At 35.3% G+C, this 27,417-nt stretch overlaps 4 protein-coding genes across 7 annotated transcripts; 3 read left to right on the plus strand and 1 right to left on the minus strand.

Annotated features, from left to right (window-relative positions):
• Positions 1–371: 371 nt before the first annotated feature.
• Positions 372–5,306, plus strand: LOC128879116 (thioredoxin domain-containing protein 11). The gene is made up of 10 exons (XM_054127980.1): positions 372–929; positions 1,159–1,369; positions 1,473–1,703; positions 1,778–1,984; positions 2,107–2,304; positions 2,374–2,813; positions 2,874–3,183; positions 3,255–3,485; positions 3,557–3,750; positions 3,813–5,306. The coding sequence occupies exons 1-10, from the start codon at positions 718–720 to the stop codon at positions 4,309–4,311; spliced, it is 2,733 nt and encodes a 910-aa protein (XP_053983955.1). The 5' UTR covers positions 372–717; the 3' UTR covers positions 4,312–5,306.
• A 1,853-nt stretch (positions 5,307–7,159) lies between these two features.
• On the plus strand, positions 7,160–19,733 carry LOC128877861 (transcription factor stalky-like). Of its 2 annotated transcripts, XM_054125462.1 has the most exons (8): positions 7,163–7,666; positions 8,603–8,758; positions 9,476–9,927; positions 10,478–10,724; positions 11,626–11,811; positions 11,896–12,145; positions 12,241–12,440; positions 12,516–19,733. In XM_054125462.1, the coding sequence occupies exons 1-8, from the start codon at positions 7,529–7,531 to the stop codon at positions 12,648–12,650; spliced, it is 1,764 nt and encodes a 587-aa protein (XP_053981437.1). In that variant the 5' UTR covers positions 7,163–7,528; the 3' UTR covers positions 12,651–19,733. The 2 variants fall into 2 exon arrangements, with proteins under 2 accessions (XP_053981438.1, XP_053981437.1); XM_054125463.1 differs by lacking the exon at positions 8,603–8,758 and having other exon boundaries at positions 7,160–7,666.
• Positions 19,734–20,383: 650 nt separating this feature from the next.
• On the plus strand, positions 20,384–24,549 carry LOC128877863 (serine/arginine-rich splicing factor 2). 3 transcript variants are annotated; one of them, XR_008457313.1, is made up of 6 exons: positions 20,384–20,692; positions 20,908–21,051; positions 21,123–21,320; positions 21,410–21,499; positions 23,274–23,487; positions 23,570–24,549. XR_008457313.1 is itself a non-coding variant. In XM_054125466.1 (4 exons), the coding sequence occupies exons 1-4, from the start codon at positions 20,511–20,513 to the stop codon at positions 21,414–21,416; spliced, it is 531 nt and encodes a 176-aa protein (XP_053981441.1). In that variant the 5' UTR covers positions 20,385–20,510; the 3' UTR covers positions 21,417–22,519. The 3 variants fall into 3 exon arrangements, 1 of the variants encoding a protein (XP_053981441.1); XR_008457312.1 differs by having other exon boundaries at positions 23,274–24,549; XM_054125466.1 differs by lacking the exons at positions 23,274–23,487; positions 23,570–24,549 and having other exon boundaries at positions 20,385–20,692; positions 21,410–22,519.
• On the minus strand, positions 24,539–27,263 carry LOC128877862 (lysophospholipid acyltransferase 7). The gene is made up of 6 exons (XM_054125464.1): positions 27,006–27,263; positions 26,078–26,349; positions 25,848–25,999; positions 25,567–25,775; positions 25,188–25,509; positions 24,539–25,123 (listed from the first exon to the last, which is right to left on the minus strand). Exons 1-6 carry the CDS (start codon positions 27,215–27,217, stop codon positions 24,920–24,922), a joined length of 1,371 nt encoding a protein of 456 aa, XP_053981439.1. The 5' UTR covers positions 27,218–27,263; the 3' UTR covers positions 24,539–24,919.
• Positions 27,264–27,417: the final 154 nt, after the last annotated feature.

The following is a 27,417-nucleotide window of genomic DNA, read 5'->3' on the forward strand; positions in this document are numbered from 1 at the left end:
AAACCTGCTTCTGTAAGATGGCACCACCGAATTGTTATCACTAAAAACTTGGGTGTTTTACCACCGATGCCGCCAATGGTATTAAGATCTGCTCATAGAATAGCTTAGAAAGCGGCGGTCTTTCTGGTTGCCCCTTATGAATATTTGTATAATGTTTTCTCCAAAAGGTTTAAACGTTTTTAATCTTCAATATCATAATCTTAATCATGATATTTGAAGAATGTAATTTTAAGTAATTTTAAGATCTCGACGTTTTAGAAGATGCAGTTCATATGAAACTCGATCTTTCATTCAAACTAAAATCCTGCCCTAACATTTCACCAAGCGACAGGTATTTACATATGTATATACCTTGTCGTGAGGAAGAAGGGAGCAGAAGGGAGTGGAAGGGAGTACTTTTGGTGTGCCGTGGTGTTCTGTATTCCCCTCAAAGGGAACGAATTAATGGAGCTCTGTGGACACTGTTTTCGTAAATTTATGCAAAGTCCAGTCAAATGTTATTCTCTTATATCGTGCATCGACGATATGTTGACAAGCGGTCAGCTGTTTCCGGTCTATGAAAATACAGGTGTAGAGACCCACGAAAAACCTGGCTAATTACATTTAATTAAATAAAAGATAGTTCGACTGATGTGCCAGGGCAAATAAGGAGTGTGTGATGAGGTTTTAACACACAGCAATTTTCCTCCGTTAATTTTGTTTCGGTTGTCACGGATAATGTTGAAGGAAGAGTTTGAAACAGATACGCCGAGAAATGCTGATCACTCGCACATGAGTACATCGGACTCAGGAAGTAACGACGTGGCCAAGGAGTCGAATCAGAGGCTCGCGGTGGAAGACCGTTTGACCAGCAAGATGTTTTCGTATGCCAGAGAGATCTGCTTTTTCCTTGCGGTCACTTTTACCGCCCTGACTGCACTTCATAGTTCGTGAGTTTTAGGTTATGTCTATGGTTAAAAATTCATGATAATTCAACGTGGTTTCGCATTGAAAGTAACGTAACATTCACGATTTTGATATTATGGAACAGATGTGTCTCGAAAGTATCGTAAAATACAAGTGTAAATACAGTGAAAGTGAAATGTGTTTATATTTGGTAAATTATACTTTATATATGTTTCTTTTAAATGTTATATACATTTACTGTTTTTATTGTAGACCTCCCAAGATATCAAAGCCTCCATCAGCTAAGCCATTTTTTAATCAAAGTTCAATAGTCTTGGATTTTTATAAAGGTCATCTAGGGGCTATGATAGAAAGAGTCTCTGAAGCAGATTTTAGCTTTGTTATGTACTATGCACCCTGGGATGCAGAGAGTCAGGCAGTGCGTCCCGAATTTGAAAATGTTGCTCAATACTACCGTACACAGGTAACAAACATATTCATAAAATTCATTTATATTATCAAAATAGATAGAATTAAAAGTATATTTTCATGTTGAATAGCAAAACTAAAATATGTTTGGATTTTAGATATTTTTTGCTGCTATTAATTGTTGGCATCCAAACTCAGAGTGTAGGGCTCATTATAACAAAATTCAAAGTTATCCAGTATTAATGCTATATCCATCGAGAGACTCTGGCATACAATACAGGGGTATTCATACCCTGCCATATATGATTCGTTTCCTTAATGCAGTCATGAATCCAATTGTTAGAATAACTCATACAGAACAATTGATAGATTTATTTGTGAATTATGATGTAAGTATGAATAAATAATTTATCATTTTATATCATTCTTTAAAGAACGAATGAATAATTTATTATCATTACAGGCTGTAGTGGTAGGTTATTTTAATTTCACACGATTGGATAGAACTCCTGGTTATAGAGAATTTTATAAGGCTGCTATACGTGCACTAGAAAAAGATCCTAATAGAGAACTGGTGTTTGCTATTGTCACGAGTGCATTATCGAGCGAAAGAGACCATAATATTTATAAATTTCCATCTGCAAATTTACTCATGTGGAATGAATCTCTGGTAAGTATATAAAAACATTTTATATTTACGTTTATGCGATGATATAAATACATGGGATACATAAAGCAGAAACATTTGCATATATAGCACAATTAAATGAGTTTGAGAATTGAAATGTGTAGAGGTATCCAGAAGACACTGAATGGACTTCCGAAAACATATTAAATTGGATTAGCAGCTCCATTCACCTACCAGCACTATGGCTGCAGCCCCCTGGAGTAAAAGCGCTAACATTAGCACCATATTTGAAGGAAGGACCTGTACTTTTCCTCTTCACACCTCGTAATCCTTTACACCTTGAAAATTACAATTACAATCTGGTGCGTAGTAAAGTAAGCACAAATGCAATATTCTAAGGATATGTAATAAGAATTACATTGATCCTTTAGATTAGAGAAATTGGACTACAAGATTATATCTGTGTAGATAATCTTATGACTAAAAATATAATTCAACATCTCAGTCTTAATCGTCGCACAGCTATTGCTAGGCATTTCGAAAAAAATAGACAATGTATTAAACTCTTAAAGGAAAACAAAAATCAGTTAAACGAATCGACCGTCAATGTGTTCATTCAACAGTGGATTAACGATAGTTGCTGTGCTAATATTGTCATGAATAAATGTTCTCTATGTAAAAAATTTGGATTAAGCAATGTAGAAAGAGAAGCGTCTGTTTGTAAACTTGACTCTGATAATCTCAACCCTGTATGCAGAGGTGTAGATATTTTTAAAATTTCCACCATGGAAGATTTGCAAGAGAAATATGATGTCTGTTGTAACAAGGATCGTGTAACAATAAAATTACAACAAGGATTCAAATCTAAAAGGTACAAACTTTTTAGGCTTAAATATCATTCTTTAGTTAACACCTTTTCTTTTATTTTTAGCCAGAGATACAAGACATCGTTATTTACAGCGAACAAAGACGATGCGCGTTCTGCAAACGCAATAAAGCAAGCATATTTAAAACAAGATTGTAGAAGATGGATAACTGGAAACAAGTATCATCAACCTATATTTCCACGCGACTCTCCTGAACATCCGAACATAACCCTAACGGAGTCACTATGCAAAATGAATAAAACATTGGCACTGATAGCAATCGATAGTTTACATTTTTTTCATTTCGCAGAGAGTCTTGGAATAGATATTCTGAAAAAGAAAGATAAAACTGCTGTTGTTATACTAGATGCTGCTGTAAGTGTATAGTTTTCTTTTTTATTCTATATTAATATGTTAGTACATTAATGTAAAATTATTACTTGTAGCGCGAGAGTCAATATGTTATGCAAGAAGATTTTAATCGATATGCACTTATACAATTTATAAATAATTATACCGAAGGTTTCTTACAACGTACGCTACGTTCCAATAACTCTAAGCGTTTTGGACAAAAGTTTAAGAGCAAAACTAATTGCGAAACGAAGAATTTACAGTATATATGTATACCGGAATTAATAACTGAGACTTTTTTAGATACTGTTTTAGATCCGACAAAGGTAAATTGGAAGGTGGTATACAATAAAATCATAATTAAGGAATATATTAAAATTAACGATTTTATTCGCAGGATGTGGTTGTAATGTACTACTCTCCTTTTTGTGCATTTTGTAGTGCGATTTCTTATGTATACTTAACAGTAGCTCATTACTTGCGCGAAATGGATCATCTCTTATTTGTAAGAGTCGACGGTGATAACAATGATTTACCGTGGGAATATAACATGAATCGATTCCCATCCATTCTCTTTTTTCCTGCTAAAAGGTAATTAAAATTAAGTCGATTGCAATCGTTCTTTTACAATAATTTTATTACCTTCATTTCAGAAAAGAAGATAGCACGGTGTATCCGTTTCCTCTACCAATTACCATTCCCAACCTCATTAACTTCGTTTTAGCGAATTTAGACGGAGATTCGCATGTCGAAGCACTTATAAATATTTGTCAATCTGAAGCCGGTGAACAACCGGATACATGTATTGTTCGAACACGTTGGCTGTGTTTAGATATCATTCAACAACTACTTAGAGATTATCGAAAGTTAATAAGACATACAAACATGTTAGGAAAACAAAATGCTAGGTACAAGAGAAATATCATTTTACTGAAGCTGGCACATATTAAAGACATCCACTTAATATTAAGTTCCACTACTGATCTCAGAAAGGATCAACACAAAGTAAAACTGATCAGAAAAAAATATAGGAAATATTATAAAAGTATTAGATTAATAGAATTAGATAGTAAAATGAATAGCACTCAACCAGAAAATGCTATTCAACAAAACAATGCTTTTGAAAGAAAATCAATTAAAAGCGAATTGTGATATCAATTTAATAATATATATTTTCTGATAAATATTATTTTATCTAAGTTCTTTTACGACCTGATAATAAGTGTACATATACCTCACGAAACTGTTTATTCTACAAAAGCAAAATGTGTCTACTTGAACTCTGTACATCTCGTGCAAATGAATACGACAGTATATTTAGATGATTTTATGTTGCTTTTGTGGGTATATATGGGAAGAAGATATTCATTTTTTTTACAATTTCAGAACAAAACATTCCCTCCTAATACTGAAATTGAATATTTAAGTACATCTACGTCAGGGAAGAGTTTCAATTTTTTATAAAATAAATTATTTTAGAGTACTAAATTTAAATAATTAAAGTGAATATTAATTATTAATAAATTTGTAACATCTGAATGACTGTAAGTGAAAAAAAGATGAATCTCAATTATAGAACAATGCAAAAATTTGTATGGATTAAATTGCATATGGTGTATGCAATTTTTACTATATACTTGTAAAATACACATGATAGCAAACAAGGTTTTAAGTCTTGTTTCGTTTGAACAAATTTTGCAAAATTTTTCGCGAGAGATAGATATTTATAGCTACTATCCTCACAGAGATAGTAATTCGTTGATAATACTATTTTTTTCAGTGCATCATAGTTATGTGCAGGGAGTGTACATGCGATAGAATTACTCATCACTGATTAATATTCATGATGTTTAATGCTAGAATAAAGAAATGAAACTCGTACTGTCACAGACTTACGGTAACAAGAAATGGCATATGCAATAAGCCTTAATTGTTACAACTTGTTTTCTAAAGAGTAAAATTCGATGAAAATCTTGTAAACTATAGCTCTCTAACATAAGATAATTATTAAATTCTTTTGTGCTCTACCTTTGCCTGATGTGCTATGTGATTCGAGCATACATTTACTAAAATATGTGTTACTTGTACATTTGTGTAAATATTGTTATTCACTGTAATAATAAAAGCTATATGTTGATATATAAAAATAGTCCAAACAGCGTAGCGTCAAATTAGTGAATCATAATTTGCCTATAAGAGGATACATGCAGCATTGATTTTTTCTGAGAAATCAGAGATTTATTTACGTATTTATTTGTGTCAAATCAATAATTTAAACGATGAAATAATCTCTCGAGTAAATGGTAGAAGGGATGAAATTCGTCGTTTTGTTAAGATACCGTTTTCCCTTACCAGTATATCGTATAAAATAGGTAAATAACATATAGATAGATACGTGAATGGTAAATGCTATAAAGCGTATTATATAATTACAACTTGTGATAAGATACGTTATCTTCAATTCTTCATATATAGTGCTATTACATAATGATTATATAAGGTTTTATATAACTATAAATTGCGATAAGATACGTTATCTTAAAATAAGTAATCTCAATACTCGCTAGTTTTATAATATATATTTTTTTTACAATGTATTTTATCTGCGGGATATTTGAAGTTAACGTAGATAAAAATAAACGCCCGTGGAGTAACATTTTTTGAGGGGTTGTTTCATCCCTTAAATTTGAGATTGAATACGAATAAAAAAGATGCGTATGTCTTAGAGTTCAATGTCTAACAGCGTATCGTGAAAAGAAAGTTAGATGTTTGGATAATGGTCTTTGTCAAAATCCATAGATCGCCGTATCATAACCTTATACGTACGAAGATCGGATTAAACGCGTGATAAAATAGCGTGGGCCGAAAGTGGCCGATGGGTCGCGTAATCTTGCGTTAGTCATTCCCCCCATTTGCCTGATTTATTTATGGGTTGGGCTACTTATTCGATGTAATGAAATTCCTAGTAAAATGACGCGTGATAAGAAACCTGTTTCTTTTATCGATTTGCTCGCTGATCTTTGATCAATGCGCGATATTGGACCAAAGTATCGTTAACTAAATTCTTAATAATCCTCACAACCGCATTAGGATCTTATTTTAATTTAGCTGTAAAATTCTTTACTAATAATATATGTATATCATGTTATATCATAATGTGACGAATTGCAATATTTTTCGAAATCTTGCAAGCGATAAGATGATCGATACTTGATAAATGCATTTTAGAAACTGCATTTTGGCGCCTTAATGGTAAAGTACAGTTACGTTTTATAAGGTGAATATAAATGAGTAGAAAAGTATCTGTTACGCGAATGTAAATAAATTAAGCGATGTAATTCGGAAAATGGAACGCATATCGGTCTCCAAGATCGAAATAGATCTGAACCATTGTTAAAAATCATGACGAGCCTGGTCATGCGACTGAGAAACTTCTTTATTGCAATTGTGCATTTGCAGGTACCGATAATATTTCACACCTTTCGCAAGTTTAATTACATAACAGGAAAATTAGACGGTCCAGAAAAATGGCAGAATTAAAATGGCGCGGCGTTTGATTGAGAATATGAGCATTCCAGTGAAATAGTATTCCAAACACGTACTTTTCTATTTAAACAATATTCAAGCTTACATTTTTGTATTCTTAATAAAATTACACATATTTTGTAGTACTTTTCAACTACTGTTTAGAGTACTATTTTAAATATTCGAAGTGAATGAAATAATACATTTTTCAATGATCACGAGCTAGATCTTGAAACAAAATAACCTATTTAGTATTACTTGGTATTACTACTGTTTCCAGATTGTAAATCAACCTATAGATTATATTAGACTTTTACTCAACCAGGTCAAGTTGAATTGAATTGCGTATATTAAACGAAATTGTTTTATTATTAATAAACATTCTTGCATCGGTATTTGAAAGGATAAAGTAAAACAATTCCATTATTCGGAAATGTTTCTTTCAAATAAATCAATATTTCGATCAACATCGAATGCCATTAATGCAAATGAAGAACTGAAATATTGTTTGGTATTAAAATTGTTTATTATTTCTTCAATTTCAAATAAAATGTGCCCCAGTTCGAGCAGCAGCGGCAGCTGGCGGTGGGTATCGCGAATCAATCCGAGGAACCTTGGTGAGTTGGTAGTCTCCCCCTCTGTGTAGGATCGTAACTGTATGACTGTGTGTACTGTGCCGCTGACAATGAGCCGCGGCGGTGACTGTGATAAGTGATCGCGTACCCTTCCTCGTCGCTAAACGCGTAGTGGCAGTGGAGAAAGATAGTACGTCGGCCAAGGAAAGAGTCTACCTCTTGATGACTCGCGCTTTACGTAGGGCGCAACGTAGCCGGAGCTCACAATTATGTTCGATGTACCGCCCAAGTTCTACGAGCTGTGTCGCCTTTGTTTATCGTCGGACGGTGTCAAATTGTCCATATTCAAGGAGGAGGGCGCCCAGCGGAACTTCGCCGACAAGATACTGACGTGCCTCTCGATTACGGTGAGTCTCGTTAAGAGTTTTCACCGGGTCCTCGTGCTGTAACGATGATAAATCAGACGCGACCATCTGTGGTCTCGTACTATCAATGTGTCTCCCTCTCTCTCGCGCGTACTCGTATGTCTTTCGCTTCGTCTTACTTGGTCCGTCTTCGTCCACGTCGTTCACCGTCTCTGTTACTCTTGCTGTCTCTCAAGGGTGCGTGTGTGTCTGTGTACGCGCGTGTGTGTGTGCGCGTGCCACGGGAGAAAGTTTGGCAAGAGATGTGTCCACGAGATAAGCCGACTACTCACGGGGGCATTTAAAATGGCAGTGATAAGCTCTGCTCCTCGCTTGTGCAGCTCTCACGGAGAGGGGAGCAACTCCTTATTTAGTCGGCCTGTTATCAGGTTTCACACGCGGATTCCACGAGTCGCTGTCACATTTCACTCTGCTCTCTGCGTGTTACTCTTCTCTCTCCGTGTTTCCTGATCTCCTCTCGTACACGGTTCGCCCTAATCTTCTGGAAGAAAGCTTCCGTTCAACCTACTTTAAATAAAAATACTTCTATATTCCTCACTCTTGTCTCTACCGTGATTCCACGTAACGCAGAAATTTTATCGAATTTCGAATTCGTCGCCTTAAAGGCGAAACATTCGTTTCCATCGTTTCGAATGAATCTCGATAATAAACTATTACAAGTTGCATTTAAATGATTCGTAAGAAAATGCAATTGTTTGTCATATAAACAATATAGTGTTAGTATTTTTACACGTTCTACTGAAAATAAGCTAGGTAAACGAAAAGATAAACTGAATTTTCTCATAAAAGAAACTTTATATTATTAGTGTAACATTATAAGTAACAGAATTACTTGTAGCAACACTAGTCCTTTGAAACAAAGATAAAAGACTCTCTAGGTTGATTGTAAAATCAATGTAGCTATTGCATTTTATTTAGGTGAAAGATGGGGATTCTTTGCCACCAATCATTTGTCACCGATGCGTGTATAAGTTGGATGTACTGTACAACTTCCGTGAAGTGTCACACAAATCTGATGTCATACTTAAACAGTACCTGGATTATGCCAAGCAGTTATCATCACACGATGATCAGGTATTTGTGAAATAGTTTTTGCATGCAAGTAATGAAAGTGTATGGCAGTGTTTGTTGACAGGAGTTATTAGATGATCTAGATGTATTATTCATCAACTAAAAGATAAAAATTACTTTAATATGCCAACAGTGGTAGTAGTCATTTGATTCCAAGTAATGATGCAACTGTGAATGTGCAATGTATGATTGGAGATAAGAATGCTTCAGCACATGTGTATACCATGTATTTTGAATACATCTGTAATACATGCATGATTTATTTGCTTCTGTGCCCTGATATATCAGTAATTATATAAGACATTTCAAGGTTTCCTTTAATGTTGTCAACTTTAACATTATCAGTTTGATAGCAATTGTCTTATAAAAAAAGTTATGCATAGCTAATTATTTTCTTGCAAGTTGTGAACAGGTGCAAGGTACAAATGTCACGATGTTATTTCTACTAGTTTGCGTTAAATGAAACCTTGTATGAAACCGATAACCATGTGTGTATATGTATTCTATTAAAAATGAATTGCAAATGTATTTCTCGGAATTTACTTATTTGTGTTATAGCATTTAATTTTATGTTACATTTTTGTTTTGTTTTGTTGTTCCCACTTCGTAATGCTTTATTGTTCTCATCCACATCGATTTAAATAGTTTTAAATTAATAAAATTAAATATGTAAAAAATTAGCAAGTATTAGAGAAACAATACTGATTTGTTTTGTTTCAGAAGTCTTTCTCCACTGCCAAAGTAGCAGGCTTAAGCCCACTACAGTCATTTCTCCAATTGAACAAAACATTGTTCAACGAGGAGCCTAACTCTCCGGCCAGCATTAATCAAAATATTATACCTCAGACGCAAACGCATCATTTGGAGTTGCGCAGCAACGACATGCCCGAGCAGGACAACGTTAAGTGTGAACCAGAGGATGATACGTATTCGAACAGTTCCGATCCAGACAGATTAGAAATAGAAGATCGGGATGAACAGGATACAGAGGGGGAAGAAAATGGTTATGATATGACCATTAACAAGAGAATGAAAGTGGAAACAAATTACGAGGGATCGAAACCGAATACCCCTAATCACAGTCCAGTGAATAGAATGGACACACCAGAAAGTAATTGCTCGGACACAAATATCGATCAAGAAACAACAAAACTGTGGCAAGCATTAGCAAAGTGAGTAATTAATTCTTAATTTCTTTTTGTCACGTGTAGTAACAAAAGTTCTTTATTCTGTATAATGTGTTAATAAGAGTGTAGAGGACATATTTGTTTGAGTGTTTTTCTTTGTTTAGTAAACACATGTTTGAGTAACTATACAGTTTAAAGTGGATTTCCACTATTTCTTTATCCTACTAACTGTGACCTATAATACGATTTCCTTAAAGATAAGATAACTTTGTCATTATCAGGTATTAGAGTAAATACTTGACTAGCTACAGAAGTAGCTGTTTACTATAGCTTATGCAGGGTGTTTGTCTACAGGTGGGCACCCTTTAAGGAGATAATTATACAGATTAAAAGAAAGCCATTATTAAGTATGATGATAGTATGTTTGAAGCTTCATGTTGAAGTTATTAATTACTGAAAACTAATTAATTAATTATATAACTCATTATCATTTTATCAGGGCTGACCCCCCAAAACACCCTGTATACTTTTTGATTATATTACTATATACATGGAGAATTGGAAAAACATATCTTTTGTTTTACTTTCTATGTAGCAACAGGAGTTTAGAGATTACAAGGACAAACGGCGACAAACTTAATAATGGATTTACTGGCGAGGCAACTAATCTTCTTCGTTCTTTAATCAACAATAGACAAATTGGTATTACTGCTGTCGATTCTGACAGAGTATCACCACAAATTAGGTTTTACAGAGACACCCAAGGGACAACAATTGAACGCTCTATACCAGACTGTTCTGTTCTCGGCAATCGTACTAACGTCTCGTGTATAGAAAATAAGGTTTGTATAAGTAGAGATATTATATAGAATTAAATTTCAACGCTATGTTAATATTTGTCGTTGCGGGCGTTTAAAAAATTGCAAGAATTCTATACAAATGGAATAATTGGATATTAATAGAATTTTTAATCGTAACGTATGTAAATAAAAGTAAAATCTGACTTTTTCTCGAAGTTATAAGTTCAGGTAAAATTTCGAGATTTAAGGAAAACGGGAAATCGTTGCTTTCCTTTATGTTCGTACTCTTTTGATCCTGGACTCCGTGCAAATAAAAGTTTTTCCATGGGAAGTCCTTGCAGTTTGTTCAATGCAAATACCAGAAGAGATCTGCAGGTATAGAAAAGAAGACAGGTCAGGTGACCCTTGGGTGTCAAGGGATCCCTTTGGGACTATTCAGGTCCCATCTGCCTGCAGGTAAGAAACGTGGTAGGCCTTGTAGATAATAGATAACTGAGAAGCTCTTTGTGATAGGCCATAAGCGCTAAGCCCACCATGTCGACCCGCTGTTAACAGATGTTCAGATAAGTTGGGTTTCTATAGATTTTAAAACGTGCTTTGTTCCGCGCGTGGAATTCTTCAATTTCGTCTATAATAAGAAACAGGACTGCAGTATCCTTTGTGCCGCTTTCTATTCTATTGGGATTTTATCCTGATAACAGGTACCTACAGGGAATTACTGCAACTTTTACAAGCTTTCGACAAAATACCTGTACCAACTAAATTTCGAACTACAAGATTTTATTCGATTAGAAATTTAGGTTTAACATGTGAAGTGCCCAGTCGATCGTCGGTGATCGATACTTTGATATAAGTCTTTTTTTTTTAACGCTTAGCATAAATAAGCTGTAATATTTGTAAATTTCTGTAAATAAATTCGTAATTTTTTATTTATTGTGCTTAGGGTACTTCCATGGATAGCAATCCATCTAGCCCCGCTAGTATCGGTCGAAAGGAAACTAAGGGCCGCAGAAAACAAAGTTATCCCAGTAAAGCACCGATGAGTCCAGATATTGTTAATTATCAACACGAATCTAACGAAGAACAAGCACAAGATTTTACAGCGTGGTCAAACAAAATGAAGGGAAAGGTACGCTTTGCGTTAGCACGAACATCGCGATAGCTAAACACCGTGTTTTATTTATGTATATTTTATGTATATCTGTCATCGCAGGTAGAGGATCAGAAACAACAATTTGATCAACACAGTGGTAACATGACAAAAAAGGTTGACATGTCCTGCACAAACTGCGGTACTATGACTACAACAATTTGGAGAAGAAATATGAAAGGGGAAATGGTCTGTAACGCGTGTGGGCTCTATTACAAACTACATGGAGTAAATCGTCCGGTGACCATGCGGAGGGATACAATACACACGCGTAGACGCAGACCCAAGGGCGAAAAACCAACAAGGCATAGAAGTAAGAATTATTTTATATAATGTATAATTATTATTTACTCTTTACGTATATATCTGTTAATAATATTTGTTACTCGTTTTTACCATATTTTTCAGAAAAAGGAGACACAATTTTGGCACCACAATCTGAACAAATGGATGCCGAGAGTGCAGACATGTTAGCTGCTCTACGACGACAAATCCAACCCCACTTAATGATGGCCGCGTTAACGCCACCACATTTACCTGGTGCCCATCCGCCACCCTCTGCCGCTCAACTTAATTACTCCCTCCCCTTACCTAGTTATATGATGCACGTAAGTACGAAACGATTTTACGATCTGTGATTTATGATTCGTGGATTTGTCAGTTTAACGTGATTGTTATGACAGCATGTAAAATCGGAAGGACGAGAACAGTGTCATTTATCTGCGGATGCAGAGGAAACAGAGGAAGGAGACGAAGAAAATGTTTCGGACGTACCATTGAATCTAGTTGCGACCTCGTTATCCGAAGAGACACACTGAAACATTTTGGCCAACTTCAGAACGACTTCGCTAGGTATATATAACAAAGAATCTCTAGACAGAATAGACTGTCCAATGATATATAGGGCGTAGAAGAGATGAGATTGTTCTCCTTCTCCATTCTACCGCCACTTCTCGTCCATAAACCTCCCTTATCTGCTCTCGGTTTCTCTCCTTTCTCTTTTTCACGATCTTGAGAAATTAGAGGTGGTAGAATATTGGGATCTATTTCCCGCGAGCTACCAAGCCCGTGGTGCAGAGCGCACGAAGGAACGATGATATTAAATACGCAGTATTAATTACGTGGTTATTCAAATTATGTACATATATATACATGAATACGAAGAATATTTTTATACAAAATTTTCTACGCTTGCAGCTAGAGAGCGACGGGCGATCGTTGTACATACACGCGCAAATTGTTCTTTCGGTGTCGCATGTATTTTCGCGTCAAAGATATGGTGGTCGTTGTCTGTTTTCTTAGTGGTGTAAGAAAATCAGTCACCAGTGAAAGATCTAGAACGGTGCTGGATTTACTGTTCGGAAAGGCTTAGAAGTAAATGAAGAATAAAAAAAAAGATTTGTCACTAAAAATTTAGTGAACAAAATTTCACCGTTTTGTTCCACGGGCTTTTAGCTGTCAGTGACGTAACAATCATAATACTCTCGTTATCTTGCGTAATATTAAGCTAAAAATGACTCAGCTGAACTTAACTAGTGAACAAAAAAAAATTTATTTTTTAATCGGCTTTAATAAGGGACGAAAATGTTTCGCGATTAAGAAGGTTAAAAATAATCGAAAGATAACTAATAGAACAGAAAACGGTTGTACGACGTGACAAATGTTTACTAAAAAAAATATCCGATACGTACTCGGTAATTTGAGCTTTGCCAAATTACGTTTATGCCAGTATCATCGTATTCTAGTGGCCTTTCAGCGGTTAATCATTTTCCTCTTCCCTGTTAGCTTTTATCTTGCGCAGTAAGTGCAGATAAGTTACTTACAGATAAAATCTTAATTTAGATGACGTAGGTACTTTTTTTACATGAGCACGAGACTGCCGATGTAAACACATTTAATACTGTTTCTACCTTTTACGTATTATCTCCCCTTTATCCACTATGTCTCGGAAGGCTTCTCGACTGCTGACGCAGTAATCGATAATTTGTACTTAATAGGCAAAGCAACGCACCACCATGTAAGCTAAGACTCCGAAAGCAATAAGAAACGCGATGGTACGTAGGATAGATTGTCGTCATACAATACTCGTTGACATGCTCTCTCGACGACAATTAACAAACATACAAGAATTTCAGGAAGTAATACTTAGATAACACTCACTTGTATGCCAGACGTTAAAAGTAACAAATTTTATTGCTCCACAGTTGCTGTAGGCATCCACGAACCTCACAATCTTTTTCAATATTTCTTCCTTAACTTTGTTTTGTCTTATATTATTCGTATTATAAAACAAGAAACGATACTATCGATATCGATTAACAAAACTGCTTATTATCGAATCTGTCATTTCCGTCATCGACTAACACGTCATCCCATTATGTCCCTAAGGGCTATCACTGATCTATTTTTTCCAGAATGTACAGATCTTGTGTTAATAAACAGGTATTAAGCAAACCTAAATAGCACATAATACGATGGCCAGTGCATCTACTCATGTATCGTTATATCTAACATTGTATACCTAAACAACTTTGCCAAAAATAGATTTAGTCTATGTAACATAGAGTATAGTTAAGGGCATACGATAAAAATTAATGTTTTATCTTTCTCTTTCACAACGTCATGCACAACATTTACACATGTCTCCTTCATTTTTTCCCTTCTTATGTGTCTTCTTATCAGTGATACCTCTTGGCCAGCCGCTTCGTAGAGCTTTTAAATTTGCTTACAGTAATTCGTGGAGCAACTTAGTCTTAGTCGTTATCAAAGGAGCCTTATAAACACACTCGTATAAGTATATATATGTATACATGACATATATTATATATGTATATATACATATACCGATATACTATTCTATATTATCGTACGAGTACGAAATGATACCACAAATCAGTGCTGTTTCTCTATTTGTTTTTTCATATTTTTTCTGAACTCTAGCGGGCAGGTTATTCTTTATATTGTATATATGAAAGTTAACGATTGGTTTATATGATTTACATTGTGTAATGTTCTAGTATGAATTAATGAGGAATAGTATGTATATAATGTATTTAATGAATAATAATATACGCAATGTATTTCGAGTATGACGAAATTTGATTTTTGAACGGGAAACGCACTGCGAACTGTGGTATCTTAATATTGATAACACGAGTATTGGAGGAAGAGACATAAGCGATGATGAGGTTTCTTACTAGTGTAATCCGAATGACAGATTGCTAAGCTTTTCTCTCATACGTCGAAATGATCCTTCCATTTAGTACGTTTTCAATATATTACTTGTTTCACAAGTAGATCGAGGAGTGTCGTATTTTTTAAATAAGTATCGAAAAGTACAAATATTGTATTTTACTTTTTTTCACTACAGAAAGAATCCAACAAAAAAGGTTATTTAATTCCATTACTTGGTTTTCATTCTGCATTTCGTTTAAAATTAATAATTTGTAAAGCCTTCGAATCTAAAATTATTTTTTAGAAACGAGATTTCAATTTTCCTTGAATCTTCTTTTGTGTCGAAAGTGACACTTGTTTAAAAGATACGTACCGTTTTTAGGTTTAACATCTCCTTATTAGAGAATGAAACTGAAAGTAAACAGTTATTAAAGTACATAAGGCCTGATACTTTGTCAGTCCTGGACCGCCAGTTTTAAATTATGTTGACAGAACATTGTGTAGCATACCATTTTAAGTGTACCATACGCGAAGAGAATGAATTAATTTATAAATAACACTGATAGGAGAAGGAAAAGAAATGGGCAGTTACTTCGCTAGGCATTTTTTTTTCTTTCAATTATACATTGGCTCGCAGTAGCTTGTTAAACAACACAGAAACATAATTATTATTATTCTTATATATATATTTTTTTTTTATTATTATTACCAACGTAGACGCGTAAGTAGAATATAGGTTTGAGCTCTCTACTAATTCTGAAAAAAACTAGACGATATTTTTTATAATTATTAGAAACGAGGAGTCGAGTATTTCTATCACGTTATTGAGTATCGATTGATTAAACTGTAACGATATAATACTATTTTTTTTTTTTTTTTTAAAGTAAGGTTTAGTTGCAAGACCGCCACTCGAACGGTTCGTTTTTAACAATGGTAAAAAAGAAAAAGCTGAGGCTTCTTATAGATTTTTTTTATGTATCAGTATTCTACGCGTTTGACTTTAGTTGTTAAGAAGTTTTAACCAACACTACTTAAAATGATCCCCGACGGCGAGATTTGTCTTACTTAATTATTAAATTATTTAGTTATCTCCCATGTCCCTTTACCCTAGTACCCCATCTCCCGCCTCCCCTTACCCGTCCTCTCCTTGTTTTTGTACGTCTATTTTTACATAAGTGACCCTCCCCGGATATTATTTAAACTATAATTTATTGTATTCACTGTTTTTTGCACCGACGTTTGCGTAAGACATTTGGCAACGACTGGCTTAATTTATTGTTTCTATTTACATTGTACTTTATATACAAGTTTCACTCTTTTTTTTCTCTTTCTCTCTCTTTTTTTTTTTTTTGTAAACGAGTAATTCGTATGATCAGGCACTGCGCGCATATGGTCATTCCCTCCTTTTTTTTTCTGAAAGACACTCGTTAACATGTGCGAGATGCGGACGGTCGACGCTTTAGGTGCCTTCACCTGGAGATTTCATTGAATACAAATGTTCAAGTAATAATAATATTAATAATAACGATAATAAACTATTATTATATGTATAGTGTGTACAACGCGTGTACGATCACGAGTGTAATCGCTGTTGCGACTCGAATAACTGAGTCCCAGGTGCAAACATAATTGCCAGAAATTCCACATTATAGCGACGTGGAGGCGACGGTGATGGAAGCAGATCGAATCGGCTCGACATGCTTCATCGCCACGCGGTAATAATGTTTGACGAGAGCTTGTCTTTTTGTAAAGTGGCCGTTCCTGCGAAGCATCTCGTACGCAACTTCAAACCGTGTCCGTAATGAATACGAAATGTATACGAAAGCCTCGAGAATGAGAAGATGAAAGCAAACAAAATGAAAACGACGCATAATTGTACACGACAGAGAGAAGGGGTTTTTGCGAAACGATAAAGAAGGGTCATTCGTCGACGTCCTGCTCGTTGAGAGAAATAACTCGCGGTATCGCTATGAAATCGCCGTCGTCGCTTTCGTTGACATTGTCTTCGATATCACGCGTTTACTTGCATATTCATCGACATAATGTTTTTCACGCATTCGTTTCTCCAGTAAACCTGTTCTACCGATTGAGAAAATTGTTACTATTTGCGATAGCGGAAATCGAGCGATTGCGAGCTAAAGTTCGAATCTGTATGTTGAAATTACTATAGTAGAATCTTTGTAGTTGTAGGAAGAAGGAGACAGTATTCTCTTTTAAATTGTCACAAGCCTAGGACCGAATAGAGTCAAACTAAGAGGGAAGTGCGTGAAATTTAATCACTGTTGATGTAGGAAAAGATGGTAGAGATAACTTTGTGACAATTTGGCAGGGAATATTGTTTCGTGTAATGTCAGGACGGTGCAACGAACAACGAGGTTCTACCGTACCTCTTTATTACATATGTTCGTGAAAGTCGACGTCGTTGAAATTGATACGCGTTGAAACGTTCATCGGCGATTTTATTGCGATCCACACTCGCAGCACTGTTCCGTCCATCAGCTTGACCATTGGGCGTTTTGATTTTACATCGGGTTCCGCCGATGGGACTCCTAAGTCACAGTATATGTAACTTAACGAATAAGTAAAAGAAAATGAAACAATAACACAGAAAATGAAGGTACAGGCGTAGTCGCGCATTATGTATGACACGCAACCGGAAACGCCAAGACCCCTTCCCCGGTTCTACACTGAGTATTAAATTTTTACTAATCGACTGAGTATTATTTTTATATCGAGCGTAATATTAATAATGGATAAATTAAATGCGAGACGGAATGGTTATACCGTACGTTAAACCGGAGAATTAAGTAATGCAGCGGTGACAATGCGTTTTTTTCTCTTGTTTTCTTCATTTTTCTCGTCCTTTTTTTTTTGTTTTTAAAGAATAATACCGGAATGAGATATAAAAACGTAACAGTGAACCATTCCGTTCCGAGCAAACAAAAAAGAAAAGAAGAAAGAACGCATGTGACCGATGAATGTGAGTGCCCTGATTACATATTTTGTATACAACCGTGAAAACCAAGCAAGCAAACGAAAAATGAAAAATGTAAAAAAAAACAAACAAATGAAACGAAGCGACAAACAAAAAGTATAAAAATGCAAAAGATTGTAATAACGCGAAAGTTTGTAGAGCGTTGCGAAGCTTTGGTCAGGTCAGGAGCTAACTTAATATCGATGGCACGGAATAACGCGTCGTTAGCAATAGCGGGGGAAAAAAATTACTTTTGTATTCACGATCTACGACATAAGTTAGTTCAAGCTAAGGCCAGCAGCTGTTGAGATTATTCAAGGTTGTGTGTATCATTATAAGTATTTTGAATTGTTGAATAGTAAATAGTGTAAGCGGTGACTTGAACGGGGCGACGTCCCGCGCCCACGGATAAACCAAGAGACGTCGCGTCGTCCAAGTTCGGTCTCAAGTATTCAAATGTCAGACTCCTTTCTCTGTCACGAACGATGATAACGTTTTGTCCCGTACGATCGACCTGCCGAATTCACTTCGCCTGTGTGTTTTGTACACCCGGTTCCGTAATTTGTGATATAATCGAACGGGAAGCGATTCCTCGTGCAAAGTAGGCCACCAATGTGGAATTGAATCTTTCCATACGAGGTTCCATTTTCAAATAAATCGGCTTCGAAGATTCTCTCGTTTCAGTACAAATCACCATTCTCTAAAGACACGACAGGTCATATTTGAAACTGAACCTGGTATGGACACATTTTACTCTAGATTTTCGACTCATCTTTGAACGAGGGATCACCCCTTTTTTGATTCCATTCCAAATTACTGGACAATCTGTACACACATACACATACATATATTTTTTAATATTGTAACGTAACGGTCGTAGATCCCACACGCGAAATTGTTGGGACGTTCTAATTTATAGATAACAAAACACATTACGCGGATTTTCCCATGACAGGTGCACCTAATTTCGATTATCTTACGGGTCTAACTCGAAACTTTGGAAACTCTCGTTCTGTCCTATTCGCCTTGTCTCTGTCACCCCGTTGAGTCTATATCTTTCCAATCTCTGTGTTTTCTTACTTCGGACTATCTGCGACTCTCTTTTTATATTGTAACGATAAGCGAAAACCCTGTTAGACATTTTAAGCTATTTATTGGGCTGCTATGTGATTTGTTGGAAATTATTTTGAGATGAATTTTTCTCTACAATCTCGACGACGTCGCTGACGCGTAGACGCCAGCTGCGGGTGATTCATCGACGAATCTTTCGGATGAGAAGTAAAAGAATTGTAAAAAATGAAGAACAAAAAGAGAGAGAATTGTGATCACTCCACGTCTCTTATTTTGCGCCTACCGGCCGGCTAAGTCAAGAGAGTATTGCGCGAACTGTGTTTGTTGGCGCGATTGCCCTCGATTTTTCAATATGCGGGACAAAAATCGCTGGATGTTGTTTCGATCATTTTTTTTTTTTTTTTTTTGTGCAAACGATTCGACGCAACAGACACAGGCGATCGGCGGGCAAAGGACCAAAATGTACAACAATTGCGTTTGCCCTTTTTTACGGTTGGTATCGATTCGTTTTTATAACGTGTAATGAAACGATCGCGAACTGTAGTATGTATCGGATGTCCGAGGATTTTTAAGCGATGTTGACAGATTATTTTTTGGGGAGCATCTAATTGCAAGGGCATTGTTGTGATACCACAGATGCAGCTTCATTGAAACTTAAATAAAAAATAATGCGTTAACGATTCGTTGCGATCAATGTTTATTACCATTAACAGCGAATATTGTATAAATTTAATTTTTTTTATATAAAACTTACTCTCGGAAACGAAAAGTAAAAGTCTCTGGTTGTCAAATTTATGTACCATCGTACATTATTTGTTGTATGAAGCAATTCAATTGAAATTATCGCTTTATCAAGCTACAAAGGAAGATGTTCCTGTTTTCCTTGTTTAGCAGATGAAACAAATATAGCATAGTTTTCGTGAATTCAAATTTCAAGTCGACCGGAAGTAAACAAAATAAGTCATTTCATGTCTAACATAAAACGGAGATAAGTATCTGAACAGTATTTCCTTTCATGAAATATCGATTTTTCTGTAAATTTGAGTTTAAATTTCAAATGAAACTGATGAAATTATAGCAAATATATTATTAGCGAAAGTAACATTGGTTACGTTATATCTCTGTAGGAAAAATGAATGTTTAATGTTTCGTATGTGTTTTATTGCAAGCCATATACAAAGTTGGCCAATAGTTTTTCATTTAAATAAACGCTATTTTTCAAATAAAATCAGGAGAAAGATATATTCTACAGATAAGTTACATTTCGTACGAAATTTGAGTCACATAGTAGGAAATTGTGTTTACGTCATTTCCCACTGTACTGCGCGTATACTTCGGTCTTCCGTCACTCGCCATCTTGTCTTTGACGTGCGTGGACGCGTGCCATTAATCTGAAAGTGATTTTTCCGTTTCGAGTGTTAATTTCATCATTTCGAAGGTGCTCAACGATTAAAAAAAAATGAGTTACGGTAGGCCACCGCCTCGAATCGACGGGATGGTGTCCCTGAAGGTGGACAATCTGACCTACAGAACGACGCCCGAAGACTTGAGACGCGTGTTCGAGAGATGTGGCGAAGTCGGCGACATTTACATACCCAGAGATCGTTTCACTCGAGAAAGTCGCGGATTTGCATTTGTCAGGTAAGAAAATAATCTAATTTTCCTTTACATTTATTAATTTCCACTCCAATCTTGCGAAGCATTATATGTAAGCGTGACGTCATCACGCTGTTTGAATAGCTGTACTTCAGTTTCCAGATACTAACACATGTTGTATCTGATAACGTCGTCTCTATTATTAATTGATACGTCGACTTAGATAATTGAACGTAATTTCATCGTTTTTCAATCTCTAGATTTTACGACAAACGAGATGCAGAAGATGCGTTAGACGCGATGGATGGAAGATTGTTAGATGGTAGGGAACTTAGAGTTCAAATGGCACGATACGGACGACCAACTTCTCCACATCGTAACCGTAGCAGCCGTCGTCGTGGAAGGTATTTATCGCACAAGTATTTTATACAAATCTTCGAATATAACACATTAATTTGTTTCGTTTTGTTTATAGATCACGCAGCAGAAGCAGAGATCGCAGACGCTCGCGTTCCAGGTCACGCAGCAGATCCAGAAGCCGCGATAGAGATCGTAGGCGATCTTACAGCCGTAGTCGCAGCCGCTCACGTTCCGACAGTAAGAGCTCTCGTGGAAAGTCTCGCTCTCGTAGCAAGTCTCCAGACAGGCAGAAAGACAGTCGTTCCAAATCAAGGTAAGTCTTATTAGTATAATTAGAGAATACTATACTTTCATTGCAATATTAAATAAATATTCATTGTACAAAATTTTTTTTTTATATAGGGACTGAAGTAATCGAACCATGCGCAAGTACGACTGTGAACAGATGCACGTGCCGCGAGTGCAGAATAATCGTTTCTTGAGAACGAAAAGGTATTCCATTACCCTCTATACCTAGAGCAACACTGTCGCACGTTCACATTTCTTCTATCACTTACATATTAATTATGACGACGCACTTCTTTGGGTTGAAAAAAAAAACCCAAACTAATTTTAATGTAATGTATCTAGACAGTGAGCGTAAGAGACTCATGATGATTCACGTTTGCAAGTTTTCGTAATTATTCTTACTTCGTTAAGTGACATTGTCACGAGCAATGCTTACTTTGATCAGAGGGAAACCGAATATATTCTGTTTTTCATAAATAACGCAGCTGTTGTGACAACTGAAACAGCATGCTCTGATCATTGAAATGAAGTTAGTTATATCCTTGATAAGAGTTTTAGGATGTACACTAGCACTATATATTTGATGTTTATTTCTGCTCTGAAAGAACAATTAGAATTTCAGATTTCGAAAATAGAGCAGAGATCACTTGAATTTGCACTCTATGAATAATTAAAAATTGTTATTAGTTCGATCGTACAACGCCTTCTTACGTTGAAGTATAGCGTGCACAGCTTCTAGTACTTGTCAATTTAAGTGAGTTACAAATGACAGAAGTTCGTTCCTTTCTTCCATTTCTTCAATCGTATTATAACTATTCTACGCCAAACGGCATGTATAAGTAACAGCAGGAAAGCACCTATTTCGATAAAATGCCCATTATGAAATTGTTCGAACCGAGCAAGGTGGATTAGATATTCCTGGGAATACATCAGGGTGTTGATGTGTAATGGTATAATTAGCAGGTAATGTAAAGCGTGTGCGGTCGACTGAGTCCGACTTCTGTACAAATTTCCAAATTCACTTTTTAAATCGTTGAGATTTTTCTAGTTTTTCTATTATTTCCAATCGAAACTCGTCCGACCTTAATTAACCAAAAAGAGAAATTAAAAATCGTGACACGTACGAATTGTAGAAATAAGTTCTGCGTTTCTGTAATGGTATACAGGTTTATTTATGTAAGTTTGCCCTTTATAATAAAGTGTAATAAAATACAGAAGACGGAACTATTCGCGTAGTCTTAGACAGTGATTAAATGCTAAGTATGTAACTGTAGGCAATCTAGCCAGTCGTGTTACCTCTAAATTTATCAGTTAAAACTCGTTTTGCATGATAGTCGATTATTTGAGTTTTAAGTGAAATTTCATTAATCTTCAAATAATAATTCGATATAATGTAAAATGTGTAAATATAAATTATCTGTCTTTCCAGAGACTTATAATACGTATTGTGTCTGAATATTCAAGTGTTTAATATTTATAATCTTTTCAAATTTTTCAACATTCATGTAGTGTACTTACAAATTTCAAAGTATCAAGAATAAAAAAAAAAATTGTAATGTTTGCAAAAAATATTGTGAACGAAATAATAATAACGGTAACTTGTAATTCTGTTCAAAAAATTTTAATCAAGACCTGGTTACAGTTAAATTTGTTTCAAAGAATATTCAACACCTTAGTTATCGGAATAACACTGCTTGGGACTTCCACCGTGTGTCGCTAAATTGAATATCAGTAACTTTATTACAATTTTATAAATGTCTATTGTGTTAAGAAAAAAACAACGCTTTAAAAGATCATTATACCAGTGCGTTCAAGTATTACATTTTAATCAAAAGAAGTTAATGTTGACCTATTTTCATTTACCGTACAATCGGTCGATCGTCAATATCTTCCAACAAAAAAAAAGATATCAAATCCTCACACACGGATATGACACGCTTATTCGTTATAACTAAGTTGTAATTTTATGGTGCCACAGGCGGTGGAAAGGAGTGGCGTGGCGAGTGTAGCCGATGATGGGGTAGCTGAGAGTAAGCAGTAAGCCGAGTAGCAGGGCTGTAAGCAGTTTGCAGTAGCGAGCGGTTGGTGGTCTGGTGAAAGCAGGTTCGCGAGTCGATCAGGGCGAGAAAAAGAGAGAAAGTGTGAGCGAAAGCTGTCACTCTGGGGGGTCGGCGTGCAGAAAATCGCAGAGGGTACGGTCGAACGCTGAGAAATAAGCAGAGAACACAAACAAAGCCACGCGGTTGCTGGTCTCAGCTACCGTCCGGTTTGCAGGTAGCACGTGAGCATCACCAGACCTCGCGAGCAACGACTCACATTTCAACTGTTACGTCTACCAGTTACTTCGCGTGTTTCTTGACGATCGCTTCCCAGCAATGGTGATCATTAAAGACGAGCACATACTTTGCTCCCATCTGTGTAGGTCATTCGTAAGTTGTACGAGTTTAAAGTCGACTCTTTTAATTACTTAATTACTAACTATCTAGTCTTGGTAATTACTTAAAATTACCGTCTCGTGATATAATTTAATTTTTGTTTTCATTTCAAGTGCTTAAATTTAATCATTCGGAGATATATTAATTTGTTGACGTGACTACAGATAAAATCAATTCGATCTATGAGATTTTACTTAACTTTCAAGATATTCGAGACTTTAACGGCCCTGTTCTTTATGGTTGATACCGAGACTTTCTGATGTAACTCGTATCCTTTCGATAAGATACTCCGACATTTCGTCAGTATTGCAGCTAGCTTTCTCATGGGTCAAGTAACACACTGTAATTCAATAACGACACAATATCGGTGTCATTTGACCCCTGGAGAAGTTAACTCCTACGCTGACGAAACATCGATGGATCTTGTTCAAAGGACACAACTTATACCCAGAATCCTCAGTTACTTACCTTTTGTTTCAATTTTAATAACTTCGGGACGAATACTTTTTAAATAGTGATCAATAGTTTCCTAACGCATATTGTTCCGTTCGCGTCTATAAAGATCTAAATTCTATAATCATCGCTTGGAACACTTGCCGCCACATTACAAATAATTGGGAAAATTGAGGGGTTGGGGGATCCTTTCGCTTTTCCTGTGTTTCTTTTTTCAGGTATCACCAAACGTCGGTGGAGTAAGTATATTAGAGGTAAGGTGGTGTTGGAATATACAGACGATTAATTTCTTTTTTTATACAAAAGGAATAAATGATTGTAGACAGGTGGAGGATACGATCAATAAAGATTACCATACTAAACAAATGGAATTTTTATTATTTCTGACTTACTCGTTATTACAAATGGAAGAATAAAAACCCTCTTAACATCAGAGAGCATTTTATTTTCATTCTTTAAGTAGAATCTATGGAAGTAACACGTCAGAAGAATATTTTCATTATTACACTAACTGACTGGCTCAATCATGGTGTAAAGTATGTATGTAAGTATACATACATTTCGTAACATCTTAACGGTATTGCTGACATAATGTTGGTAAATATAACTATAATTTGTAAAAATTCAATACTTAAAAAAAATACCTAAACTATTTTGAGAGACAGAGTGATTCATTTACTCGAAAATATGTGCATGCAGCATTAAATACTAGCGTAGCAGACTATTATCTTCATCCTTATTCTCTATGGGTTTTTATAATATGGGGTTTCAAAAAGCGAAAAATTACGTATAGTGCGATTGCTAGGATATGTCCAGAAAAATATACGCTTTTATAATAATGTAGTGACTCTCCAAAATCTAGCAATAGGAATGGTATTCCTAAATATGCCATGCAGGTTGTTTTCTCATACCATAAAAGTAACTGCCATCCTTTCTTGGCCTGAAAATAGATATTAAATGAATCGAAATTGTAACTAAAAATTTTAAATAATCATAGTACATACCAAACTATTTTCTTCGCTCTGCTGATAAAATTTAATGCCTATATCTTCGCTCATTAAAAACATAGGAATTTGACAAATACAAATATAGTAACCAGCTGACCAACCATGCCAGGCTGCAGAAAGTGTAAAAGTGGCAAGAGTTCGTAAACTTTTATATGGAAACCTTTTATACACGTAAACGCCCATCCAATATTGAATGCAAGCATTCCAAGATTTCATAGCTATTCTTGTTGAATGGCACTTTTCTAGCTTCCAAACGTTCATATTATATATGGTATCAAAGTTAAACTCTGCATCTTTCAATTTTTCGGGTGTAGTAGATCTATAGAATTTTATTGATTAATATTTGTTTCAAATAAATCAGAAAATATGTACTTACAAAGTTTCAATGATTTTGTAATCTCGTGGTCCTAATCCTATTATAGGTTTGGATTCCACAGGATACACTCCAAGTCCAGCCATCTGGCAAGCACATTCGGCAAGGGCCATACCGATGTACATTCTTAGTTTAAAAGTAAGGAAGGCAGGATACATGTAAAGGTATCTGTACAGAAATGCCCGCTCGGCAAATTCATCTGTTAAAACGTACTGAAATTTAGAAAGGAAACTTCAAAATGACTTATCATATCTGTTTGTAGTATTAAAGAATATTGATATTACTCTGGTGGGGTATAATTCATTTATCACGAGATATAATACAACAAAACATGCAGTTTGCTTAAGTTTGTATAATGTAAGGGGCCATGGATCCGCATATTTGGAAAATGGTCTGTGCAGATGATCCCAATATGTTCTGTATCGATAATACGGGCCTACAAAAGGAAATATTATATTTAATGTACATAATATAAGAATAAGCTTGATTATAATTGATTTCAATATCAAATTACCAGTCAAGATTCCCATGTAGCTAAAACCATAGTGAAATACATCCACAAATCCAACATTTTGTATAGCTTCAGAATTTGCTCCTTCTGCATCATTGGGTGGTGTACTACTAGCTACATTTATTTCAAAAGCCAGTCCAGATAATTTTAATGTTAATATCATGAGCACCAGGTTTGTATGAGATGGTGATGTTGGTAAACCAACGTAATCTCCTAATCGAAATATAATAAGTAGATAGAAGAATGAAAAGAAAATGCTAGCCAGATGACATTTCCTGTAAATAAAAGATTATTTAAAATGAGAATTAATGAAATACTTAGAAAGCAAGAATGCAAAAGATAGTATTTAAAAAATTTTTTTTAGAAGATGCTAAAATAATAACACTTAACGAAAGATATTTTTATAAATTTTCGTGGTAGCAATTAGTGGATAATCTTAAAATCTTGAAACAGTGATCCAAATATCTGCATTGCATGTTATTGATGCCATTGGTGATGACAGAAATGACAAGTGGGCTACAATAGTAATCAATGTCTATATTGAGAAATATCTTCAACTTTGACATTAGCACACATTAGCATTGATATTATCATTTGATGTTGACATTCATCTTATATTTAATTTTCAGTCTACAGACAAATTTCAGTTAAAAAACCTTTGAAACATGTTCGTAAAATTTTCGTCAAATTGGTAACGAGTGACGCGTTTATTATAATATTATAGACAAATTCAGCATCAAATATAAAAATATGTATCGAATAAATAGCGATTGTTAAAATGACAAGTCATGCAAAATTGTTCGGCACAAACGGAACACAATTTTTATATATTTCAACACTTCACTGACAAAATACAAAATATGTTAATGAAGATATTGGAAATAATCGTACGTTAAATTTATGAAATAGTTAAGTTATCGTTATATCGTACTTGGGCGAGATCTTGGTTATAATAATCGCGTTAATCACAGTACTGATTATAGGATGAATTATATGACTTCCAGAAACTATTGTAGCCAAAATGAAACCCAGAATTGTAGAGATCCATTGCTTCACGTATACATCCTCGACTTTTTTATACAAAGAACCAGCAAATACACAAGATACAAGTATTGCAACGTAAATTGCATCTGCCCAGAACATCGTGTCGGCTTGACTGCCTCGAGTCGACTATCTCTCGTAACTGTGTTGCACCGCATTGTATTTCACTCCATAGTAAACGCTATAGGTAGTCTGAAGGACCTTTGTACTTTATACTAATACATTACTGACTATTACCTCGTGTAAATTTATTCATTCAATTTCGTCGCATTAATTTAAATCAATTGGAACCAGTTTGCGAG

The sequence above is a fragment of the Hylaeus volcanicus genome, chromosome 6 (assembly GCF_026283585.1).
Source record: "Hylaeus volcanicus isolate JK05 chromosome 6, UHH_iyHylVolc1.0_haploid, whole genome shotgun sequence".
Classification (NCBI taxonomy): Eukaryota; Metazoa; Arthropoda; class Insecta; order Hymenoptera; family Colletidae; genus Hylaeus; species Hylaeus volcanicus.